We start from the raw sequence: 25,823 nt of genomic DNA on the forward strand, positions 1-25,823 counted from the left end.
TGCCCCCAGGCCGGGTACCTCCCGGGCGCGGAGATGTCATTACACCCCACGTGATACCCGCACGGGGCCGGTCCTTCAAGAGGCGTCTCGCGGGGTGTTAATTAAAGGTCACAACAAAACAGACCTGCGGGCTCACTAGAAGATTTGTCCTCTCAGGAGATGAAAAATGACACCCTGGAGCAGCTACGTGTGGAGCCCGGCAAATACCGGCTTCCTGGGCTCCGGGCTCTGCGCCGGGGGCCGGAGGGGGACTGGAGAGGGCGATGACCGGGTGCTCCTGGGACCCGGTGGACCCTGCCTGCTGGAAGAGCCGGGATCGGGTGCCGAAGGGACCCCCGACCGAGGCGAGGCCAAGGCCAGCTCGCACACACACCCCCTTACAGGCCCGCGCCGTCCCTCAGTTTCCCTGCCGGGTGGCTGCCCGCTTACGTCCCGGGCTCGTGCGTCCCAGCCCTGGGCGCGAGGCACAGCGCACACTGGGTCGCGGGCGGGCTGGGGCGAAGGCCCTGTTCTCCCGCCGCGCTTGGAAAGGTGGCCCCCCGGCCGGCCAGGTTTAGTAGGGCAATTCCAGAAAAGGTTTGCAGGGCAGGTCTAGGAGAACAAAGGGCGGGGGGAGGACTCGGCATATTTGTGGACTTGTTTGTGACTCAATCCCTCTTACACGGTGTTTCAAAGGCAGAACTGCAAGCCTTGCCAGGAAGAGAAAGAACTTGGGGGCGGGGAAGCTCGGGCGCGTTTCTGTCCGGCTGCGCTCGCTCGGCTCTGCCCCCAGCTCCAGTCTCGCGCAGTGCTGTTTCATTAGAGCCCTGGACCCCGGCCACTCACCAGCAACTTCCCCGCACCGCGCGAGATTTACGACCCCCTCCCCCGGCTCTCGGCCTCGGAATGTCAGGCAGGAGAGCCGCAACATAAAATGGATCCCGGCAGGCGCGGCGACGGCGGCAGCCAGGCGGCGGGCTCCCTGGCGGGGCCGCGGTTCGCTACGCTCCGCGCTGCCCTTGGGCGCACACGCGCGCCCTGACCGCGGACGCCGGCCGGGCCACACCGCCGCCCCTCTCTGCCCTCGCGCAACTGTCAGGCAAAGCGGGACGGCGGATATTGGCTCCCCCACACGCCGAGGCTCCTCCCCGATCTGGATCTTTATATTTTGGGAGAATTTCTTTGAACTCAGTTACCAAGCTCCGCGAAAGGAGACAAGTTCCCACCGCCGGTTCGCTGGCGGTAGGCGAGGCTGGGGTCTCGCCCACCTCCTCGGCAGCTGCCGTGTGCCCCGATTGTACTCGTCTTTTCCCTCGTGGAGGAAAACGGACTCACTAGGCTGAGGAAAATGCCAATTATCTGGATGTGACCGTGAAAAGAGAACGTGTGACTGGAGGAGGCAGAAGAGGAGGAAAAGCATTATTTGAAGAGAAGAATAAACCAGGCACTCCAACCCTTCTGCAAATTAGTGCTGTTACTTCTGGGGTCCATCTGCTTTTATCCCCCCACCCCCTCCATTAAGAAACCTTGACTTGAGGGCCAGGAGACAGCCCCCTACCACTGGGCATCCTTCTGGGTTGGAAGACCTTTTGGATGTAGCGTTGGTGGAACATTTAGACACTCTCCTCTGGAAAAGCCACCATGAATTCGATAGCTGGGAATAAAGAGAGGCTTGCAGTCTCCACCAGGGGCAAGAAATACGGGGTAAGTTGTGACGGGTCTAATGCGGAGATGCGTTACCAGACTCTTTCCCGACCGGTGTCTCCCTTTCTGGGTAACGTGCGGCTGGGGCAGGGCGGCTCCGAGCTCTCCTCCGGCTGCAGCGGCGCCTCGGTTGGGGCAGCCAGGCGTGCGCGCGCGGAGGCGGGTCTGCCGGCTAGGACGTCCGCACACTCGCCTTCCGCGGAATTTTTGCAGCCCTCTCGTTCCTCCTCTTCCCCGCATCCCTAACTTTTGCAGCATTCCTGACTTCCAAGCAGAGTTAAGTCGAATGGGAGGGTTCCCACGAAATCTCTGTAGCTCTTAGGGATCGTTTCCCTGGAATCAGGAAAACCTTTCATTTACCTTCAGGATCCAGAGGGCTGTACCCCGAATTAACACAAATCCAAAAATCACAGCCCCCCCCCCCATAGTCTTCCAGAATCTTAAACGTGGGCTCCTTCTGGTATGGGTGCTGGGTTCAAAAGCGCGGGGAGCTGAATCGGTGGGTTCCTCTGAAGAAACCATTGAAATTCCCTGAGCGAGTGAGTCCCTCTCCTCCAGATCGGAGGAGTCCGCTGGCGCAGGGGACACCCGGGCGACAAGGGTTCACTTAAAGACAATTAACCAGACAGATGGAAGCAGATTTGGCCGCAGGGCCCGGAGCGGTCCCAAACGCGCCCCTATTGGCGCTGGGCCGGGGCCTTCGGTGGCACGCAGATCCCCGGGCAGGCGGGAGGGTGGCCCTGGGCCGGAGCGCTGGAGCCCGGCGGCCCCTGACACCCGTGTGTCTCCCCTGCAGGTGAATGAAGTCTGCTCGCCCACCAAGCCCGCGGCGCCTTTCTCCCCCGAGAGCTGGTACCGGAAAGCATACGAAGAGTCTCGCGCCGGGAGCCGGCCCACCCCCGAGGGCGCGGGCTCGGTGCTCGGCTCGTCTGGGACCCCGTCCCCGGGCTCAGGTACTTCGTCCCCGAGCTCCTTCACGGGCTCCCCGGGCCCCGCCTCCCCGGGCATAGGCACCAGCTCGCCGGGCTCCCTTGGCGGCTCGCCAGGCTTCGGCACGGGCTCCCCGGGCTCGGGCAGCGGCGGCGGCTCCTCCCCCGGATCAGACCGCGGCGTCTGGTGCGAGAATTGCAACGCCCGCCTGGTGGAGCTGAAGAGGCAGGCTCTGAAGCTGCTCCTCCCGGGGCCCTTCCCGGGCAAGGTGAGCGCCGCCGGGGACGGACGGGGCTGGGCGGGCCACAGCTGCGCCCGCCTCGCCGTGGCTGGGGGTGGGGGTGGAGGGACCTGCAGCGCCACGCGATGCTCAGTTGCAGACGGGTCGTTGGCTCGGCCGGGGCAGCTCCGGGCCTCGCGGGGCGATCCCGCGCGTTTCCGCCGCCAGACCTTCCTCGGGCGCATTGCTTGGATGGTGCGTGCGCGGTTCCAGGCCTCGCTGTCCACCTGGGTTGCCCAGGTTATCCTTCCTGCCCGCTCCACTTCCCAGAGTGCCCTTTCTGTGCCCCCAGCACCCGCCCAGCTATCCCGATGGACCCGCGCAGTGCTACCTTTCCCCGAGACCCTCGTCCCCCGCGTGTCCACAGACCTTAGCAGCGTGTTAGGCCGGGGACATATTGATACCAGCTGCTGGGATTCGGCGCCCAGCCCCCTGCCTCCTTACCACCGCCCCTCCCAACACCCCCTCCCCCCGCTCCCCAGCCCTCCGCCGGGGCGACTCGTTAGATTTTTCTCCCCACCCCCATTCGTGATCCTTTACAAAAGTGTCGGTGGGAGTAGTAAAAGCAGGCTGATATTTAGAAATTGGCATTTCCCATTGCCTATTTGTGGTCCTTCCTTTCCAGGGTTACCAAACAGAAACACGCACTGGAAAGTCAGCATTCCCCCCTAACCTCTGTGTGTCTGTCAGAGGAAGACTAAGGGGTGAGGAGCTTCTCCTGAGCGCGGCTCCCTCCTGTCTGCTGCAGCGCTGAGCACGTTGGCTCCTCCATGGCAACCTTGCCAGCGTTGTGTGTGTCCAGAGCCCCCAGAGTGTAACACAATGCAATTGTATTTGCACTGTTGGGCCTAAGTACTATCAAATGAAAATATTTACTCTTTCACTTCAAAGAGTTTTTATCAGCGGTTAGAGAGAAATATCAAGAAAACAGCGTGAATTGCTGTAGAGAATTCTGACACTGTTCAGTGGTATTTTCTGATTTATAGTTCTGTGACTTTTGAAGTAAAGTGTTGTGATTCCGAGTCGTGGAGTTTAGGAATAAATGCATCTGCTGGCCATTTCTGCTTATCCAAACACACACACATTGATGTTTTCATATGCAAGGGTTAAATTAAACAAATAACCACAGAAGTTGTAAAATTTTAAATGTGGAAAATTGCTACCAAGAGAATTGGTTTTATGAATCCTAAATTTATCTCTAGAATAATTAACTTGTAGATTGTTGTCAGTATGCCATTTTTGTAGTTTGATAATAAATCTGTCAGGACACCCCCAAGAATAAATCTCAGGGACTCTAAAAGCTTATTTCACTCTTGTAAGCCCTATCCTCTGATTTAACACTGGCTCTTCACTAACAGATTTATTTACTCTTGTGATTGTTTATCAGTATTCTTTGATTTTTTTACTGCATTCAAGGAACTTTGTTAGGCACAGCAATAAAATAACAGGTACCTGCAGTCCTTGTCCACATGGAGCTTGTATTCTCATGGAGGATAGAGATGTTGACCATAAAATGCACAACTCATAACTTATTTCCATTTGTGGTGAGTACAACAGAGGATGAGTGTGGGGTGCTAAGATTATATAACCAGACTAGACCAGCTGGTAAATTATTAAGAACTTTGGTTCCTAAAGCTATGTAGTATCTGATTTTTGGCAATCCTAGCCTACCAATTTATTCTAGAACATTCTTGCAGACCTGTTCTTACAGTAGCTTCTTTGTGTTGTTGCATGCTCCTTGTGTGCAAAGGTAAATTACAATATACTCTTTTCATAAACGTGGTGGGAGGAAAGGAAATCTATAGGAAGAAGAAACAAATGTTGAAACTTAAATGCATCCATCATGTTTTGTGGAGTCATGTGACAAAGTAGATTTTTGGTTTTGTTGAAGCAGCCTGGAAAAATCATTCTCAGTGCAATAAGAGGCAGCTTGATATATATGCCAGCTTTATTTACATGATGAAATAAAACTGATGCTGGGAAACTGATGACATTGTCAGTGAGGGCTACAGAAGAAACGTTGGATCTGGGGAACCTCAATGTTCTACACCAACTTAGAGTAATCCAGGTGCATCAAGAAGAGCGCTGTCAGTCTTGGGGACAGTCACATGAGGTCACTTTAAGTGCACACATGAATTTGCCTGGAGTTTTGATGTGATATGGCACAGTGAAATATGACATTTAGTGCAAAGGAGAGCACACGACTCAGCCAGAAACAAGTGTTATTCAGATGACCTCACTGTTAGTAAAGAGGTACAGGGCCAGGGTTTTAACTACAAATCCTCTGGCTGTCTGTGGGAGTAGTCATTTTAGGGTTTTTTCCTTTTTAAAATATTGGTACCCTCAGAGTAGGTAATATTTCCATTACGCCTCTGAAATTTGCAGCATTTTAACCAAACAAATATTGTGTTCTCTCAAGCACCATGGATGGAGGCCCATGTAACTCTGACACAAGGCCTTTCTTCTTCCCAGAGCCAGATTTAAGAGCGAACTGTGGACCTCCATCTCCCTCCTGCACAGAAGGAGTTAATTTTCATAAGAACAGGAGATGTCATTGTGACTCCAACATGTAGTTTGCCCTGAAGAGTAAGGGTCTGAAAGATAAAGGCATGTTTTTGAGGGGTAATTAGCAAACATCATGTTCGTAATTCACTTAAGATTTTTAGCTGTACATGGGGACTCTTTTCTTACATAGAGTACTACATTCTATGAGGAGGTACGAAAAGTCTCCTAGGTGAGCATTTTAAAGTCAAAGGCAGAATAGCACATCCAGGAACCTTATTATTTTAGAGTAGAGTTGGCTTTGGTTCTTTCTCTATCACTGATTTATTTTGTGACAGTGAGTAAATCAGTTTTTCTCTGTATTTTTAACTTTCCCATTTTTTCCTTAAAGGAAAAAAATGATTCCGACTCTAGGTGACCTTTCAAATGATTAGACTGTCAAAAAATTATTTTCGATAAGGTTTGAAAAGCGCTTACATTCTTCAGAGAAAGACGGGAATGTTTATGATTATTAACTAGACAAGATTCTGTGGGATTTATGTTTTACCAAATTTAGGGCTCTTCTTACAAAGTATCCACTTTTAGTATCTGCCTTTGTCAGTACATTTCCCAAATATCATACTGCCATCTAAATTGTCACACTGTGCCCACTGGTAGAGAGCAAAGGCTGTTGAAGTCCCCCAGTTTTGTCTCTGAAACAGTTGGTTAAGAAGGGGAGGTGAAGTGCTGGTGAGCCCATGCAGGGGTGTCAGGCTGGTCCAATGAGTTAGACACTGGCCCTGGTGGCCTGAAGTGTGGACACCCTGTTCTGAGCACGCTCAGTACTAGTCATGTGACCACTGGAGAATGCTGCTTCTTGGCAGAAGAGACAGGACTTGGAGGTTTCTAGCTTAGGTAACTGGGGGTGGGGTGGGTAGTGTTAACTGAGGCAGGAAATGGGAGGAGAGACAGATTTGAAAGGAACTCAGAAGAAAAATCCTACAGATAGTGGAGCCTGGCAGGCTACAGCCCAAAGAGTCTGCAAAAGACTTTGAGCATGCATGCGATACAATACAATTCATTGAGCACCTGCTCTGTGGCATACTCTTTACAAATAGTCTCACTGGAATAACTGTAGGCGTCAAGTATTATCATCTGGATGCTGTAAATGAGCCAACTGATTTCCAAAGAAGTTTAGTAACTTTCCCAACCTTTCTCAGCGTAGTCATCGCTGCACTGAAATTTGACGGAATATGAAGCCTGTGGTCTTTCTTGTATGCCCCTGAGTCTTGCTCTTACAGAGTAGCAGGAAGTCTGGAAGCAGCATTAGAACGTCCTTCTTTCTTTAGAAGCTCTAAACAGTATTAAAATATTAACAAGAATGACCTAAGAGAATATGTCCTGGACTTGGAGGGCATTGAAGAAGCTGGAGATCAAATTCATGACGTCAAGGACTTGCAATACAAATTAGAATACAAAACACAAACAATCAAGCAGCGTACCCTGAAGGCAGTTATGAAAGGGTCCTCCCTCAATAAACTCTTGACATTTTCTTTTCAGAAGAAAGATGCTAGTGGGTTTGGTTTTCTATGCACTGAGTTTGTGGTTTCTGGGAAGAGAGAAAGATGTAGAGGCAGGTTTAGGAATGAAACAGACCTGGGAATGTAGAAGGGGCAACTGTGAGCTCACATAACTCTTAATGATGCTCTGCAGGTACTGTGCTTAGTTGCTCAGCAGTGTCCGACTCTCTGCAGCCCCATGAACAGAAGAGCCTGGCAGGCTACAGTCCATGGGATTCTCCAGGCAAGAATACTGGAGTGGGTTACCAAGCACTCCTCGATGCGTTGCATCAGCCTTTCAAATAGCAACACCTGAGTGAGTCAAGTTTTTTGCCTGGTGCAGACTGTAAATCATTTGGATTGACTTGTATCACTTAAGTCAGTAAAAAAAAAAAAAAGGGTAACTTACTGGGTTTATTTTGTTTCTTTTCTAGGGCTAGTAAGTGAAAGTGGTCAGATAAAATTAATGTGTTTTTTTAAAGTCTTGGCATTTTAAGTGAAATCAGTCCTTTTACCCATTGTAGCGTCCCCATGTATAAATGTAAAACCATTTCATATCCATTGGCAAGAGCATTTTTCCTGTTCTATTCACAGCTGAGGTACCAAGCCAGAAATAGGTACCAAAGAACAAATCTCCCAGTTGGAGGCTATCCTAGATCCTTTTGAGGTCTGTGACAGAATTTTTGAATGGACAGTGTAAGCCCTATGAACCATCAGCCCCTAAGAACTCCCTGGAGTAAGCAAAAAATTCCAGGTTGGCAGAAGGTTATCAGACATCTGCTCATTTCCATATCGATAAAAGAAAATCTTTTATGTAAAAAACATTGGAGAACTACATTCCTAGCTGAATTTTCCCTGGTCATATATTCTGGGTTCATTTATGACTCAGAAATATCAGGAGGATTAGCCAGACATACTGAGAAGAGTGGCCAGGAATCACAGAGATTAAAGAAAGGAATGTGTCAGCAGTTTTAAGAACACCAAACAAGGCTCTAAATAGCCAGGCCGAAAGTAAGTCTAGACTTCGGAATATATATATATATATATATATGTATATACACACACACACATAACATATATTTTTTTAGTTCCAAAACAGGGGTATGAAAAAATAACTCCATTTAAAAGATCTTCTAGAAGCCAATGTAAGACTGTTTATAAATAGATATTGAATTTTAAATACTTACTAGTTATGAGAAAATTCTATCTGAAATCTTCTAAAAACACATGGTTATGCTTCATTTGAAACTTCCATTTTGGAAATATTTTAGCTAAGGGATCAGCTAATAGATAATATGAGTAGTGAAAAAGTCCTGTAGCATTTGTCATCAAAGCATTTCTGAAACATTTTAGGGATTATAAAAACATTCCCAGTGGAGATGTGTGAGCAGTAATATCTTTTTTAAGGCTTATTAGTAAGCTATGGAATAATGGCATTTCATTCTACCAGACTTTTAATTGTGAACCAGCATGGTCAGTTTTTATAGTGATATAATTCACTTTGTAAAAATCCCTGGCCTGTAGTAATTTCTTCTACAATCATTGCAGATAGGATTGTTGCATTAGAAATGTGATTTTTTAAATGGCTGAGGCTGGTAATTTGGCAGGATTAAGTCAATAAAATAGGCAACATTAGTTGCTCTTTGGCATTATATCACAGATCAAACTGAACCATTCATCAGCTGATAATAATGATGATGGTAATAATGATGACAAAAAATGGCTGGGAATTATCATCTAGTATATGCTAGGCACTGTACTAAGACATACAAACATATACATACGTAAAATCTCATGGCAAAATGAAGATGAACCTGATTTCTTTTCTTTACTCTGGAATTCCAGGTGATTGATGTGGTCCAGCTCACAAAAAGAAGCATGAGTAAAGATACATGGACCAGAGAAATCCAAGAATGTTTCCCCTCCAAAGCCATTGAGGGGATATTAATATTATTAAACTATTAATTAGTTAATATTAATACACTGTTGATACAACTGCCTGAGTGGCAGACCCTTGCTTGTGGAAGAAGGTTGGGATTATTTTTCCTGGTGACATCACATATTTTTCCTGAGGGAAAATATGTGAGGTTGTCAGGATCCTGAGCTGAGTAATTTTCTTGACTGGAATGTATTGGAGGGGGTCAAAGGAACTTCCTTATACTTACATTCACGTGGCTCAGACTCTTGTCAGTCCTTCTCAAAAGCCCTGCCTGAGGGGCCCTTGGGGACCACCTGAGAGCTCTAATTCTTCAGCTGGACCTTCAATGCTGAGATAGCAGGATTGCCAGACTCCACTCTGTTTTGTCCTGGTAGAGATTGCACTGGGCTGTCTGTGAGGGTTCCCAGTCTTTTTTCAGGAATACAAGGCTAATTTCCTTTTTCGTTTGTTTGTTTGTTTATTTTATTTGGAGGTTAATTACTTTACAATATTGTGGTGGTTTTTGCCATACATTCACATGAATCCGCCACGGGTGTACATGTGTTCCCCATCCTGAACCCCCCTCCCACTCCCTCCCCATCCCATCCCTCAGGGTCATCCCAGTGCACCAGCCCTGAGCACCCTGCCTCATGCATCGAACCTGGACTGGCAATCTATTTCACATATGATAATATATATGTTTCAATGCTATTCTCTCAAATCATCCCACCCTCACCTTCTCCCACAGAGTCCAATAGTCTGTTCTTTACATCTTTGTTTCTTTTGCCATCTCGCATATAGGATCATCGTTACCATCTTTCTAAATTCCATATATATGTGTTAATATACTGTATTGGTGTTTTTCTTTCTGACTTACTTCTGTATAATAGGCTCTAGTTTTTATCACTATCTTGAGTCACAGGCTAATCATAAGAATCTTTCCTTTATTAAAAAATATCTTCTGTGTGGTCTTATTGTGGCAAAGAAGCACTGTTTAGAATGGGCTTCCATTGATCTTTCAGGCTCACATGCATCAATTAGAAATAAAACTATTTGTGTAGGTGCAAAAGGACAGAGAATCCATCTCTATTCCTAAATTACTTTTGAAATATTTATCAAAATAGTAAATCATCCTCCTGCTTACCATTGCCTTTGGGATGTTCTAGGACCCATCTAAGAAAATTGGATTTTGAATAATGGTTAGAAAGGTTGTCTATCTTTTCCAGGTTATAAAGGAATTCACCTATATTTTCTTTGAATGTTTATAAGGTTTCCTTTTTAATAGTTATATCTCTGATCCATTGAGAGATTATTTTGATGTATATTGAGAGGTGTAGATCAATTTTGCCCTTTTCTAAACGTCTATCCATTTGTCTCCGAACTCTTTATTAAAATATATGTCTTTCCCCCATTTGATTTGAAATATCTGTGATCATAAACCAGATTTTCAGTAGCTGGGTCTACTTCTGGACCTTCTGTTATGTCCCATTTATCTGTCTTCTCATGTACTAATTCCACACTATTTTAATTATAGAAGCTTTGTATCATGTTTTAGTATTTGGTAATATTGGCTTTCTCTCTCTCCCAAATAATGCCTTTCCTTCCTAGTAGCTTTCTGGTTATTCTTCTTGACTATTTTCCCATATGAACTTTAGAATTGACTTGCCTAATTCCATAAAATTTTTAAAATTTGAGACCACGTAAGGTTTATATATTAACCCTGGGGGATTTTTGGCATCTTTATGATGTTGACTCCTTCCTGAGAACATGAAATGTCTTTCCATTTGAACACATCTACTTTTCAGTAATGTTTTTCTCATAGAAGCTTTGCCCATTTCTTTTTTCCTTTTTTTTTAGTTATACCAGTTTATTGCTACCACCCCATCTCCCTCCACCCTCATGCACGCATGCTCAGTCATGTAACCCCATGGACTGAAGTCCACCAGGCTCCTCTGTCCATGGACTTTTCCAGGCAAGAATACTGGAGTGGGTTGCCATTTCCTTCTCCATGCCTATTTCTTGTTAAATTTATTTTTAGGTATTAAAAATACTTTTTGTTGCTTTTATAAATGAGCTTTTCACTTCCATTATCTCTTTGAATTGATAGTTGTTAATATATAAGGAGGACAGTATATTAATTGTATATCCTGTTATTAGATTCTATTACTGTGTTCATTAGTTTTTAAATTAGTATTCTTGGATTTTCTTTTATGAATAGAGATATCATCCCTCTTCTCTTTGCTATTTTTATTCCTTTAGTAGTTCTCTCGTTATATTGATTTATGCTTCCAACACAATATTAAATGGTAATGTATGGTGGGCATATGTATAGCTTTTTCCACTAAGTAAGATGTTGACCTTTGGACTGAGGTCTATATATATTTTTAAAAGTTAACGAAGTATCCTTCAGTTCCTATTTTATTTAGTATTTTTAGTCGGAAATAGGTGTTATATTTTGTCAGATGTCTCTTCAGTATCTAGGGAGATGATCATATGATTTTTCTCCCAAGATCTATTAATATTGTGAAATATTATCATTGCTTTCCTGATAATGAACCATCCTTGCATTCTCATAGTAAACCCCACTTGGTCACAGCATATTTTTTGAATATGCTGCTGGATTCAGTTTGCTAACATTTTATTTATGTTTTTTTCCTGTCATATTCATATTCCATAAGCACTTTTGATTCCCACTCATGTACCAGCTACAGTACTATGCCACCTTATAACCAAGATATGAAAAAGACTAGAAATTCCTGCCCTAGAGTAACTCCCAGCCTAGTATTAGAGATAGACAGGAAACCAAAGAGTTAGGGTGCAGCATATTAAATGCTGGACCGTAGTCTATGGAGGCTGCTGGAGGGGGTGAACCGAGAGGTGAGGCTTGAGCTGGCTTTGACAGAATGAGTAGGGGCATTGCAGTGAAGCCTTGGCATTCCAGGAAAGGGAAATGGTGAGCATAAGGCACGCTCAGTATCCTGGGGGAATCAGTGGTGCATTTCTGACGTCACGCACAGTGCGTGCATGGGTGAGTGACAGGCTGGGAAGGTGGCAGAGGGAGAATGAAGGCCTTGCAGGCCAAAGAATCTGAATGTTATTCTATAGGCAGCCATTGAAGGGCTTTCAGGAAGGGAGTGAAATGATCAGATACTCATTTAAGAAAGATCGCTCTGATAGGGAGAGAGAAGCTGGATTGGAAAGGTGGTGCCATGGAGTTCAGTGGAGAGGCCCCTCCCTGTGGCCTGAGTGAAAGCTGGTGCACACTTAACTGAGGTAGTAGCAATGGGAATGAAGAGGAAGCCTGGACCCAACAGATCTTGTCCATAGTAAACCCATGGCAATGGCAGCTGAGAAATGGGGTGGGGAGGAGAGGAGAAGAGGGAATTGAGGAGTTCTTTCAGATTTCTGGCAAGGCAAGTGTGTGGGTGGTGGTACTTTTCACTGAGATGGGGAATACAGGCAGAGAGTAGGTTTTGTTATCATAGGTCTGATTTTCAAGGATCGGTGTGGATACTAAGATTGGCTTGGGCTCTCTAGAGCTTAAGGTGGAACGTTCCAGTGGGGTCCAGCGGGGCTCTTGAGTGGATTCAGGGCTAGAGCCATGGATCTGGGAAGTGTCAGGGTGAGGATGGTGGTGGAGTCCACAGATGGGGTGAACTCTTCAAGGAGGATGTGTATGGTGACAGACGGTGAAGCATAGAGTTGTGGGATCCATTGCTGTTGAAGGGACAGGCAGCTTGAGGAGGCAGGAAGACAAATCAAGGAGCGGTCAGAAAAGAGGGAGGAAAATAGGAGAACTGAGGGAGGGGTGAACTTCAGAAGGTAGGGATGATGAAAGTTCAGATACCTTGGGGAGATTGAGGAGGTAAGGGCTGAGGTTTCCACTGAATCAGGAATCAGGAGGAGGTTGGGGATTTTTGTTAGAAGTTTCTGGCACTCTGGAGAAAGGCAAGCAATTGTCATTGTGTATCCAGGAGTGATAAGGATGTCTGAGGCAGCTCAGAGTTGTTGAGGACACTGAGAGGTTAAGAGAGATGCATTTTCTGAGGCTCTTACGACCTTAAAAAAATGAAGCTCTAAGGTCAACAAACTTGGGTGCAAAACTAGGCTGCATCACTGAGTGTGTGACCTTGGGCAAGTCACTTAGCCTTTCCAAACCTGTTTATTCTCATCTTTACAATGAGGGCAATGTTGGGGCCCCAGCAAGGTTGTTGTGAGGAGACGGTGACATTGTGAGATGATATCCAATCATCGCTTTCTGTTTTATTCCAATGACTCCCAACTGGAAGTTGAATTTTATGAAGATTACTTCCTTTTTTCTTCTCTCTCTTTTTCCTTTTGCCAGTGATCTGACACCAAAATGGGAAAGCAGTTGTCAGAGAAGATGGAACTATTCAGCTCAGCTCCTTTGTATTTCTTCACCTGCGAGTGAATCAAGCATCTCATACTTATTTATTCATTTATAGGATGTCTCCACAGAACCAGAGCTTGGTTGAAGGAAATCGCTTCTCCTTTTAGTTGAGATGCCATGAATATGGATTGAGCTTCTTTGTCACAGATGGAAATCCTCCCCTTTAAGCCCTGCCCCTCTCCGAGGCCCCCCTAGGGAGCACCGCGGACACCGAACTTGGCATTTCCGCTCGGCCGAGTGTGGGAGACCAGACGTCCCCCAGTGACTGCGCATGCGATGTGCAGATCTGAGCGGCACCAGGAATTTGGGCTTATCTGCCTCCCAATCCAGTTTTATCTTTCTCAGACAGTTTTCTTTGCAGTTATACTTTGCTGATCCTATCGCATGGATTCCGCCCAGACCCTGTGGAGAAGTCTGGAAATAAAGACACCCTCCCCCGCCAAACAGTATTTCCTGCACATAATCTCAGCTCTCAGCGCTGTAGCTGCCCTGGGTAGAGAGCGTTCTTGTAACTCCTATGTAGAGAAAATCGATATTCTTATGCTGTTCTGTAGGTGAACATTTCAGAAGGCTCTGGGGTAGAGTAAGTTCTTTTGATAAGCAGAACTATATCTAAATGTATTTTAAGTATGATAGACTAATTTACAGACGAAGGACTACTTTTATTCATCTTTTCTACTTAATGGAGTTTAAGCTCAATGTTGTTGTTGGCTGCAAAAAGTTCTTGTTAAAAGTTTCAGTTCTCCACACAGCATGTTTTTAAAAGCTTCCCCAGTTCTTACACACAAAATATCTTTATTTTTAAAGCACGAATTGCGAATAACAAGTTTAAATCTACTTTGCCACCACAGGGGTGAAAAATGTGAACGTTAAATAATTCTTTATCTAATCTGAGTGCTGTCTGGGATTTGTAGTTGCTAACTCAGGATTTCTTCGAAGATAACATAGGAATTTATAGGGCTTGAGATTTTCCTGTGAAGTTATTCCATCTTTTAATTAGCGGTGATGAGCAGCTACACTTTCCCATGAAACGCGATCATCTTATTTATAGCGGTTGCTTTCTTTAAAGTTGTAATCACTGTTTCTCTACTCCTGCTCCATCTACCTGGTGGTTTCATGCAGCAGGAGGAGACTTACTAATTAACTGATAAGAAACCACCACCACCACCAACAATAACAACCAAAAGCTACTGAGCTATCTAACCAAAGAGTTAGGGGTCTTTGTGACCCTATGGACTGTAGCCTGTCAGGCTCCTCTGTCCATGGAATTCTCCAGGCAAGAATACTGGAATGGGTAGCCATTCCCTTCTCCAGGAGATCTTCCCAACCCAGGGATCGAACCTAGATCTCCTGCATTGCAGGCAGATTCTTTACCATCTGAGCCACCAGGGAAGCCTCTACAGAAAATACGTAGTTGAATTCAGGCAAATGACTAGTAACTGCCATTATTTAATGAAAAATAATCACCTGCTTGGTTCAGGTGTGTGTCTTTTCATAGAAGGATGTCTCAATCCTGGGCACAGCAGCTGAAGAGGTGGCCTTGAATGTCTTCCCTGTGGACCTACAGCTGTGAACTTGAACTTCCCTTGTTTCTGCCCAGCCAGGCAGTGTGGTGATGGGAACTGAGGGAAGGGTAGAAGGGAGAGGAATTAGATAGGAGGAGAAGGAGGAAGGACAAGAGAGTGGGTGAGAGAAACAGAAATAAAAGGGTGAGTGGTAGGCATTGGAGGCTGTCTGCAGTCCCAGATGCTGAGGTGCAGTTGGGCCTCTGGCCGTAATGAGCACTGTGGCCTTGGGCGAGTCACCCAGCCAGCCTGTGCTTCATTCCTCTTCTGTAAACCAACGGGGTGGAATTAGTGGTCTCTAACTGCTTCCAAGCCTGTGAGTCCCTGAAGCTGGAGAGAAGCCCCAGGACTTCATGGAGCCCAATCTTTGTCCCCAGATTCTAGAGAGATGTGCTTGACAAAGTCCTAGATGGATTACTGGCTGAATCTGCAGCCTAAAGCTGTTCCATGGGTTGGCACACCTGTGGGAATCCCACCCTCAGTCAGCCAAGGTGTGTCCCCCTTTTTCCTATCCAGAGGAAGATACTTGTTGGCATCGCCGTGGCTGATATTTCTGCCTTTGGAATTTTGATCTTATTAGTAAATTGACTGACAGGATTCTTCCTATTTCTTTTTTCCCCCCTAAGTTTATTTGCATTTAATTTTTAAATTTCTTTTTTTTAATTTCATTTTTAATTGGAGGATAGTTACTTCACAATATTGTGTTGGTTTCTGCTGTACATCACCATGAATCAGACATAGGTATACATATGTCTTCTCCTTCTTGAACCTCCCTTCCATCTCCTACCCCATCCTACCCCTCTTAGTTGTTACAGAGCACCAGATTTGTGTTCCCTGTGTCGTAAAGCTGTTTCTTTTTGTAATACATATATTTTATTGAAGTACAGTTGACTTACAGTGTTCAGGTGCACAGCAAGGTGATTCAGTTATACAAATACACATATATTATTTTTGAAATTATTTTCATCATAGGTTATTACAAGATATTGACTATAGTTCCCAGTGCTATACAGTAAACCTTTGTTGCTTGTTGCCTACCTATTTCTTAATTAGACATCTAGCATTCTATTCATACTAAGTCAAACAAGTGGAATCAAAATGTCATAATTTTTTTTAGTTAGGCAAAAATTCCTGTTTTCTAAAATATATATATTATACATATATACATATATGTGTATACGAAAGCTTTTCTACTACACTTGATAAAATCTTGAGAAAGAACCTTAAAAAAAAAGAGATTGGAGAAATTAGAGAACGTAAATGGGAGCACTGAATGTGAAATAGAAAAAGTGAAGCAAACTAGAAAAGAGTAAAAGATTATCATATAGTCCAGTTGTTTTTAAACATGACTGCTCATTAGAAACATATCTGGAGCTCTGGAGAAAAAAAGCAATACCTGAGCATTTGTATTTTTCAAAAAATTTCAAGATAATTCTGATATGCATCTGAATTTTAAAAAGTGATTACAGGTTTTTCTGTTAGATTCTAGTTTTGGTGATATAGAATTCTATTATTTTTCTGTTGATCAATCATGATGCAGTGGTATTAAGTGAGTAATAGTTACATAATCCGGAGAAGGCAATGGCAACCCACTCCAGTGCTCTTGCCTGGAAAATTCCATGGATGGAGGAGCCTGGTAGGCTGCAGTCCATGGGGTCGCTAAGAGTCAGATACGACTGAGCGACTTCACTTTCACTTTTCACTTTCATGCATTGGAGAAGGAAATGGCAACCCACTCCAGTGTTCTTGCCTGGAGAATCCCAGGAACGGTGGAGCCTGGTGGGCTGCCGTCTATGGGGTCGCACAGAGTCGGACACGACTGAAGCGACTTAGCAGTAGCAGTTACATAATCACAGTAGTAAAAGATGTTTATCAATTTTCACAATCAACAGCCAAACAAAAAATAAAAGGTAATTATACTTGCAAGCCATAATGGGAACAAGATTAACTTAACAATATAAAATAATTACATGCAATTTGTGGGGGGGACGGGGGATCAAGCAGAGGCATGTGGCAAGTGGAAGTGCATATATGCACATGTTTTCATCCACCCAGTCAGCCTGTGTCTTTTGGTTGGTGCATTTAATCCATTTACATTTAAGGTAATTATTGATATGTATGATCCTATTACCATTTTCTTAATTGTTTTGGGTTTATTTTCTGTAGGTATTTTCCTTCTCTTGTGTTTTCTGCCTAGAGAAGTTCCTTTAGCATTTGTTGTAAAACTAGTTTGGTGGTGCTGAATTCTCTTAACTTTTGCTTGTCTGGAAAGCTTTGGCTTTCTCCATCAAATCTGAAGGAGAGTCTTGCTGGGTAGAGTATTCTTGGTTGTAGGTTCTTCCCTTTTATCACTTCGAATATATCATGCCCTTCCCTTCTGGCTTGTAGAGTTTCTGTTGAGAAATCAGCTGATAGCCTGATGGGAGTTCCCTTGCGTGCTGTTTGTCATTTTTCCCTTGTTCCTTTTACTATTTTACCTGCCTTTAATTTTTGTCAGGTTGATTACTGCGTATCTCGGTGTGTTCCTCCTTGGGTCTATCCTGGTTGGGACTCTCTGTGCTTCCTGGACTTGGTTGACTATTTCCTTTCCCATGTTAGGGAAGTTTTCAGCTATTATCTCTTCAAATGTTTTCTCTCAGGTCCGTTCTCTCTCTCTTCTTCTTCTGGGACCCTTATAATGAGAATGTTGGTGTGTTTAATGTTGTCCCAGAGGTCTCTCAGGCTGTCTTCATTTCTTTTCATTCTTTTTTCTATATTCTGTTCTGCGGCAGTGATTTCCACCATTCTGTCCTCCAGGTCATTTATCTGTGCTTCTGCCTGAGTTATCCTGCTATGGATTCCTTCTAGTGTATTATTTGTCTCTGTTTTTTTTTTTTTTTTTAGTTCTTGTAGGTCTTTGGTAAACATTTCTTGCATCTTCTCAATCTTTGCCTCCATTCTTTTCCCGAGATCCTGGATCATCTTCACTATCATTATTCTGAATTCTTTTTCTGGAAGATTGCCTATCTCCACTTCATTTAATTGTTTTCCTGGGATTTTATCTTGTGCCTTCATCTGGGAGATAACTTTCTGCTTTTTCATCATGATGAACTTTCTGTAATATGGTTTTTGTTTTCGCCACTGTGAGGCTGTGCTGCTGCTTCCGTCTTCTCCCTGCCCTCTGATGGATGAGGCTAAGAGGCTTGTGTAAGCTTCTTGATGGGAGGAACTGGCCATGGCAAAAACTGGGTCTTGCTTTGATGGGCAGGGCCTTGCTCAGTAAAGCTTTAATGCAATTTGCTGCTGATGGCGGGGGAGGGAGGGGGTTGTACTCTCTCCCTGGTAGTTGTTTGGCCTGAGGTGGCCCAGCCCTGGGGTCTATGGTAGGATTCATGGTGAGTTCTAATGGCTAACTCAGGAGGGTTTATGCCAAGGGTGACCTTCCAGTGCCCCTGTCCCTAGTGAGCCCCTGCTGACCCATGCCTCCACAAGCGGCCCTCCAACACAAGCAGGTAGTTTTGGTTCAGTCTCCTGTGAGGTCAGGGCTCCTCTCCTCTGGGTCTTGGTGAGTGCAAAGTTTTGTTTGTGTCCTCCCAGACCGGAGTCTCTGTTTCCCTCAGCCCTCTAGAAAGCCTATAATCAAATCCCGTCGGCCCTCAAGGCCAGATTCCTTGGGAATTCCCAGTCCCTTTGTCAGATCCCCAGGCTGGGAAGCCTGACGTGGGGTTCAGAACCTTTACAACAGCACGAGAATTTCTTTGGTATTATTGTTTTCCAGTCTATGGGTCAGCCACCCGGTGGGCATGGGATTTGATTTTATCATGATTGCACTCCTCCTACTGTCTCGCTGAGGCTTCTTCTTTGTCTTTGGACAGGGATATCTTTTCTTGGTGGGTTCCAGTGTTCTCTTGTCAATGGTTTTCAACAGCTAGATGCAATTTGGCGCTCTCTCAGGAAGAGAGGAGCACACTCCTTCTATTCCGCCATCTTGACCAGGAAGCCATGTAGCTGTTTCTTAATGAAGCTATTTACTGTCTTCTGTATTTGTGAGCAGAAATCAACTTGACAAACAAAAGACATTTGATTTTATGAGAGCAATTTGATAAGGAATTTTGAGAAAAAGGATTGCCTTAGGTATAAGGATTGCTTATAGTTAGTCTTCCATTAGGAAATCTGCCATACTTAGTAGGTTTTAGAAATGATTTGTCAGGCGTTCTCACTAGATAGCAATGTAGAAACACCAGAATTCCAATCATTTCATTCATTATTCTTAAAAAAATCTACATCTTAATGTTTTTGAAAATCTTTTTTCCCCTTTGTTTTAGTCTTCTCTTTTCTGCTCCTTCAAATCTCTAGACAAGGTCACAATTACTTAGACCAGTATTTATACAGCCCACGCCCATGACTTGCGTCTCATAATCCTGTTGTTTGGATGCTATGGTCTGCAAAGAAGGTGGCAGGTAGCAGATGCTGAGTGAACAAGGCCCACTTAGTTATTAACAATTTTATTTTTCATCTTTAGCACTAGCCTAGGTTGCCTGTTTAAACTGTCCACTTCCTGGGAAATGTTTTCCTAATTCTGCTTTCAACTACAATAATTTATATTTTTGTTATAGTCTAAACACAGCTCAGGGAGGACAGATATTAAAAGCAGGCCTTCATTTGGCCTTTCCCAGACCAAAGCACGTTAGGACTTCGGGGCAGACACGGCAGGAGCAGGCGCAGGACACGGGGGCAGCAGGCACACCCCTTGTTGCCCTAGTTCTCCAGCTCAGTTCCCTGATGCCCTGTGGTTGTTGTTGTTTAGTTGCTCAGTTGTGTCCGACTCTTTGCGATCCTATGAACTGTAGCCCACCGGGCTCCTCTGTCCATGGGATTCTCCAGGCAAGAATACTGAAGTGGGTTGCCATGCCTTCCTCCAGGGGATTTTCCCAACCCAGGGATCGAACCTGGGTCTCCTGCATTTTGGCAGGTGGATTCTTTACCATCTGAGCCACCAGGGAAGCCCCTTGGGGGGCACTCACAGTGTATCCTGCAGCCCAGCAAACCCTCTATGTGTCTCCCTTGATTCTATTCTCAGATACCTTATCCTTTATTTCTCCTCTTGCTCTTTCTTCCTAAGTTCGCACATGTAATTACTTGTGAAGTTTCTAGGAAGAAGTCTTTCTAACAGGCGGTGCGTGTGCCTGTGCGTGTGCATGTACACACTTGGCAGGAACCCTGCAGGAAGCCTACAAGTTGATGACACGGTAGACATCCTGTCTCAGGTTTCAGACATTGTTAGGCCGAAGCTTTTATTGGAGGTCAAGGCAGCTAATAAAGTGGGGTGTGCAATTAAAAGGGCATTCAGCACAGAAGGATGGCTAACTGTCTCGAGGGCTGGGAGTGCAGGGAGGGTTGACAGCTGTGAGTCTGCTAATGATGGCTTCCCGAGCATTTTTTTTTTTTTTGCAGCCAGGGTGGTAAATGTAATACAAAGGCACTGTTTTAACGTGCCTAATCAGCTTTCGACTTCCTGTGAGAGGCATCCACTTGGGGGAGGAAGTTGCTGGTTGTGGGCATTTTTGTGGTGGTAGTTTGTGCTAATTTACTTTTTTAAATAGAGTACTCATGGTTATTAGCGAATCTCCATAATACCCATCTTTGTTGGTCAGGAAGAGGGTGACAAAATGGTGGCAAGGTTCAGGAGGTTTGCCCAGGGTCACCCGGAAAACCTCCCGCTCCTGACTCTCCGTCAGGTTCTAATAGGATTTATTTATGCAGTTGTTTTGCCCATGTGGCTCTCCTTGACTCTGAACCCTGGGAGCACAGTAATCAAATCTTATTAATTTTACCCAGTAGACAGTAATTGTTTTCTCGACTACATGAATTCTCCAAAAATGTCTGGCTTTTTGGAATAAAAAAAAAAAATCTCCTTTCCACTGCTGTGTGGGGAAAACCTCACGGAGGATAAGGCAAGGTGAGAGAGGAGGAGGATGCTGGCAGTGTATAGAGGGTGGGAGGTGATGCCTGGGTTACTCCTGGGAAGAGTCAGGATGCTGTCCTACTGCCATGGCCTCCTGTTCTTAGAAGAGTGAGATCCACATGGATCAGAGTGTGAGCAGCACCTTCACCCAAGTGGATCTTGGTCTAGGATTGATATGGGCTGGCTAGCTTGGAGGATCTTGAATTTCTTGTTAGTGGATAAGTCCTTGTTTTTGCTTAGTTTAATGTGGTTCTTTTCACTTCTCATCTGGCAGAATAAGAGAGGATGAGAATGCTCACTGAATGCTTAGAATGATGTCCCAGGTAATCAGGGAGGAAACTTGTTAGCACCATCAGGAACTAAACTAAGAGGGCAGCTGGAGGCCACTTCCCCAGACACGGGCCCCTCCGATTCAGTCTCTCCCTTCATCTGATAGTTGGTGCTTCTCCGTCGGTGCTGCTCTGCCTCCGCTACTTGGTGAGATGATGACATATGATCACACCCCGGATGGAGAGGGGTCTGGAAGCATAAAGGACTCTCTCCCTGTAAAGGCTTGGAGTCGCTTCAGTTTGAGGTGAGAGGAGAAATGCAGTAGATGAGAGGATGGTTTCCAGTCATTCACTGCAGAGCAACGAGGAAGCAGGGTGGTTTTCCCCCCCATAGACATTAATGAGATCCTGATAATTCTGGAAAGAAATGGAGTTTGTGTTCATCACTCCATTTAAGAGCACCCATTAGTATCTTTTTAATAGGATCCTGGGCTTTCCAAACCCTCTTTATAATTCTCACATTGGGCAAAAGTCAATATAATATGTCAGTTTAAATGGATGCCATTATTTTTAACACTGTACATCACCTTTCCTCCTGGAGACTTCAGAATATCCTTTTTAATCATTAGCATTTTATAATCATAGAGTGAGAGCATAGAAGGAACCTTAGAGGTTATTCAGTGTTGCATTACTTTTGTAATTAAAAGCCTGGAGCCAGAGCATCTGGTTTAAGTCTTTGCTCTGTCATTTATCAGCTCTTGAACTTGAAGGACATTGCTTTCTGCCTCAGCTTCCTCACTTATATAATGGTGTTAGTAATAATTGCTTCATAGAGAACTGAATAGATGTTTTTCCAAAGAGGACACTCGCATGGCCAACAGGCAAATGGAAAAGATGCTAATCATCACTAATCATCAGGGAAATGCAAGTCAAAACCACAATGAGATATCACCTCATATGTCAAAATGGCTATTATCAAAAAGAACATAAATAACAAATGTTGGGGAGGATGTGGAGAAAAAGGAACCCTCCTACACTGTTGGTGGGAATATAAATTGGTGCAGTCACTGCGGAAAAAAGTATGGAGGTTTCTCAAAAAAACTAGAAATAGAACTGCCGTGTGACTCAGCAGTTCCACTCCTAGTATATCTGAAAAAAACAAAATCACTAATTTGAAAAGATACACGCATACCAGTGTTCATAGTAGCATTATTTACAATAGCCAAGATAAGGAAGCAACCTCAGTGTCCATCAGCAGATGGATGGATAAAGATGTTTAAGATCTTCAACTTCATTCCACACAATGGAATACAACTCAGCCATAAAATAGAATAAAATTTTGCCATTTGCAGCAACATGGATGGATTTGGAGAGCATTATGCTAAGTGAAATAAGTCAGCCAGAGAAAGACAAATACTGTATAATATCACTTATATGTGGAATCTAAGAAATACAACAAATTAGTGAATATATCAATAAAGAACGGACTCACAGATTAAGAAAACAAACTAGAGATTACCAGAGGGGAAAGGAATAGGGATAGTAGATTAAGAGGTACAAATTATTAGCTATAAAAAACTATCAATGCAAGGACATATTGTATAACCATATATAGCCAATATTTTATAATAACTATAAATAGAGTATAACCTTTAAAAATTTTGAATCACTATATTGTATGCCTGTAAAATATTATATGGCAACTGTACTTCAATAAAAATGCACTTTAAAAAATAAGATTAACATCCAAAAAATTGCTTTGTAGCCATGTTTTATCTGGCACATAGTAAGTAAGCATTCATTAAATGTTAGTATCCAAACTATCATCTTATAGAAGAGAAAAGTAAAACTTACATATCTAAAGGGTGACCTCCTTTTCCCAGATTGATTCTACAAAATGAACATTTGGTTTTCATTCTCTCATCATCCATCTCTGTATCTATCTGTTCATCTGCCTGTCCAACATTTCTCTGGCCTTTACCATGTAGGTATATGGGGCTTCTCAGGTGCCACTAGTGGTAAAGGATCTGCCTGCCAGTGGAGGAGATGAAAGAGACATGGGTTCAGTCCCTGGGTTGGGAAGATTCCCTGGAGTAGGAAATGGTAACCTGCTCTGGTATTCTTGCCTGGAACATCCCATGGACAGAGGAGCCAGGCAGGCTATATAGTCCATGGGGCCACAGAGAGTCAGACACAACTGAGTGACTGAGCATACATACACACATATAGGTGTATGGTCCTGGACTCCATGCTGAGGATAGAAAGATGGTTAAGACAAGTCTTGCCCTTGGGTCCCTCACAGGAACCACAAGGTGGATGGAGTTGGTAGAGAAACAACGTGCCAGGATGAAGTTAGGGGCACACAGGGAGCAGCTTCCACTGCTCCAGGCCACTGTGCTGGGCTCTTGTCACCTGCTTTTCACAGCACCCTTCAAGATGTGTCATGGCACGATGTAGAGTGGGATGAGATGGCTTCCTAGAAGACGTGATAGCTGAATTGAGGCTAATAAGATGAGTAGGAACTGGTAAGCGAAGACTGAAGAAGGTGAGGCATTCCAGGGAATCTTATGAGGAAAGAATAAGCCTTAAGGGTCTTCCTAACCTCTGAGAAATGCAGGGTAACCAGCCAACCACATTGCCCTCATAAGAGGTTAGATGACATTAGATTCATAAATCAGTGTTAACAAGTGATGGGACTTCCCTCATGGTCCAGTGGATAAGAATCCACCTGTCAATGCAGGGGACACAAGTTCGATCTCTGGTCTGGGAAGATTTCATGTGTTGCCATAACTAAACCCGTGTGCCACAACTACTGAGCCCACGTGCTGCAACTATTGAAGCCTGCACACCTAGAGCCTGTGCTCTGCAACAAGAGAAGCCACCCAATAAGAAGCCCAAGCCCCACAACAAAGAGTTGCCAAAACCAGAGAATGCCAGAATGTGTAGCAATGAAGACCCAACTCAGCCAAAAATAAAGGAAGAAAAAAACAAGTGATGATACAATGTAATACATCAGGATAGCAGTATAATACCCATGTTCAGTTCAGTCGATCAGTCGATCAGTCGTGTCTGACTCTTTGCGACCCCATGAACCGCAGCATGCCAGGCCTCCCTGTCCATCACCAACTCCCAGAGTTTACCCAAACCCATGTCCATCGAGTTGGTGATGCCATCCAACCATCTCATCCTCTGTCGTCCCCTTCTCCTCCTGCACTCAATCCTTCCCAGCATCAGGGTCTTTGCCAATGAGTCAGCTCTTCGCATCAGGTGGCCAATGTATTGGAGTCTCAGCTTCAACGTCAGTCCTTCCAATGAACACCCAGGACTGATCTCCCCTAGGATGGACTGGTTGGATCTCCTTGCAGTCTAAGGGACTCTCAAGAGTCTTCTCCCAACACCACAGTTCAAAAGCATCAATTCTTCGGTGCTCAGCTTTCTTTATAGTCCACTCTCACATTCATACATGACCACTGGAAAAACCATAGCCTTGACTAGACGGACCTTTGCTGACAAAGTAATGTCTCTGCTTTTTAAATGCTGTCTAGGTTGGTCATAACTTTCCTTCCAAGGAGTAAGTGTCTTTTAATTTCATGGCTGCAATCACCATCAGTAGTGATTTTGGAGCCCCCCAAAATAAAGTCAGTGACTGTTTCCACTGTTTCCCCATCTATTTGCCATGAAGTGATGGGACCGGATGCCATGATCTTAGTTTTCTGAATGTTGAGCTTTAAGCCCTCTTCCAGGAGCACAAGAGAAGACTCCACACATGGACATCACCAGATGGTCAACACTGAAATCAGATTGATTATATTCTTTGCAGCCAAAGATGGAGAAGCTCTATACCCATGTTCATGACAGCATTATTCACAGTGGCAACCCAGGTATCCATCAGTGAATGAGTGGATACACGAAATATAGTATACACACAGAGGAATATTATTCAGCCTTAAAAAGGAAATTCTGACACATGCTACAGTGGGGATGAACCTTGAGGACATTATGCTAAGTGAAATAGTTCAGTTCAGTCGCTCAGTCGTGTCCGACTCTTTGCGACCCCATGAATTGCAGCATGCCAAGCCTGTCTGTCCATCACCAACTCCCGGAGTCTACTCAAACGCATGTCCATCAAGTCAGTAATGCCATCCAACCATCTCATCCTCTGTCGTCCCCTTCTCCTCCCGCCCCCAATCCTTCCCAGCATCAGGGTCTTTTCCAACGAGTCAACTCTTCGCATGAGGTGGCCAAAGTATTGGAGTTTCAGCTTCAACATCAGTCCTTCCAATGAACACCCATGATTGATCTCCTTTAGGGACTCTCAAGGGTTTCAGTTTGGGAAGAAGAAAAAGTTGTAGAGGTGGATGGTGGTAATAATTGCATAATCATAAGAAAGTACTTAATGCTGCTGCTGCTAAGTCACTTCGGTCGTGTCTGACTGTGTGTGACCCCATAGAAGGCAGCCCACCAGGCTCCTCCATCCCTGGGATTCTCCAGGCAAGAACACTGGAGTGGGTTGCCATAATGCTACTGAACCATATACTTAAAAAGATAAGTTTTCTGCATTGTATATTTCACCACACAAGCACACATAGCAGTACAAACTGTGTCACAAAACAGTGTTCTGAGGGACTAGTTATCCCTGTGGACTGCCTGATCAGGGAAGATTGCATCCAGTAAGGGCTCCTGAATGCCAAGCGTGATGACATTGGTCGATCTAACCACTGAATGTTCCTAAGCATGTAATGTGCAACATCACAGTGAATCTTCACAGTCACCCTAGGTATGA

At 44.6% G+C, this 25,823-nt stretch overlaps 1 protein-coding gene across 1 annotated transcript in view; it reads left to right on the forward strand.

The window, feature by feature from the left end:
• KIF26B (kinesin family member 26B) overlaps positions 1-25,823 on the forward strand; it is a 516,204-nt gene continuing 490,381 nt past the window's right edge. Inside the window, exons 1-2 of the mRNA XM_081486872.1 lie at positions 1-1,683; positions 2,480-2,881. Of these exons, the coding sequence (XP_081342998.1) occupies positions 1,621-1,683; positions 2,480-2,881 (465 nt within the window). The 5' untranslated portion in view covers positions 1-1,620. The remainder of the gene's footprint in view (positions 1,684-2,479; positions 2,882-25,823) is intronic.

Source organism: Giraffa tippelskirchi, chromosome 5 (genome assembly GCF_054371585.1).
Source record: "Giraffa tippelskirchi isolate mGirTip1 chromosome 5, T2T-mGirTip1v1.2.pri, whole genome shotgun sequence".
NCBI classification, from domain to species: Eukaryota; Metazoa; Chordata; class Mammalia; order Artiodactyla; family Giraffidae; genus Giraffa; species Giraffa tippelskirchi.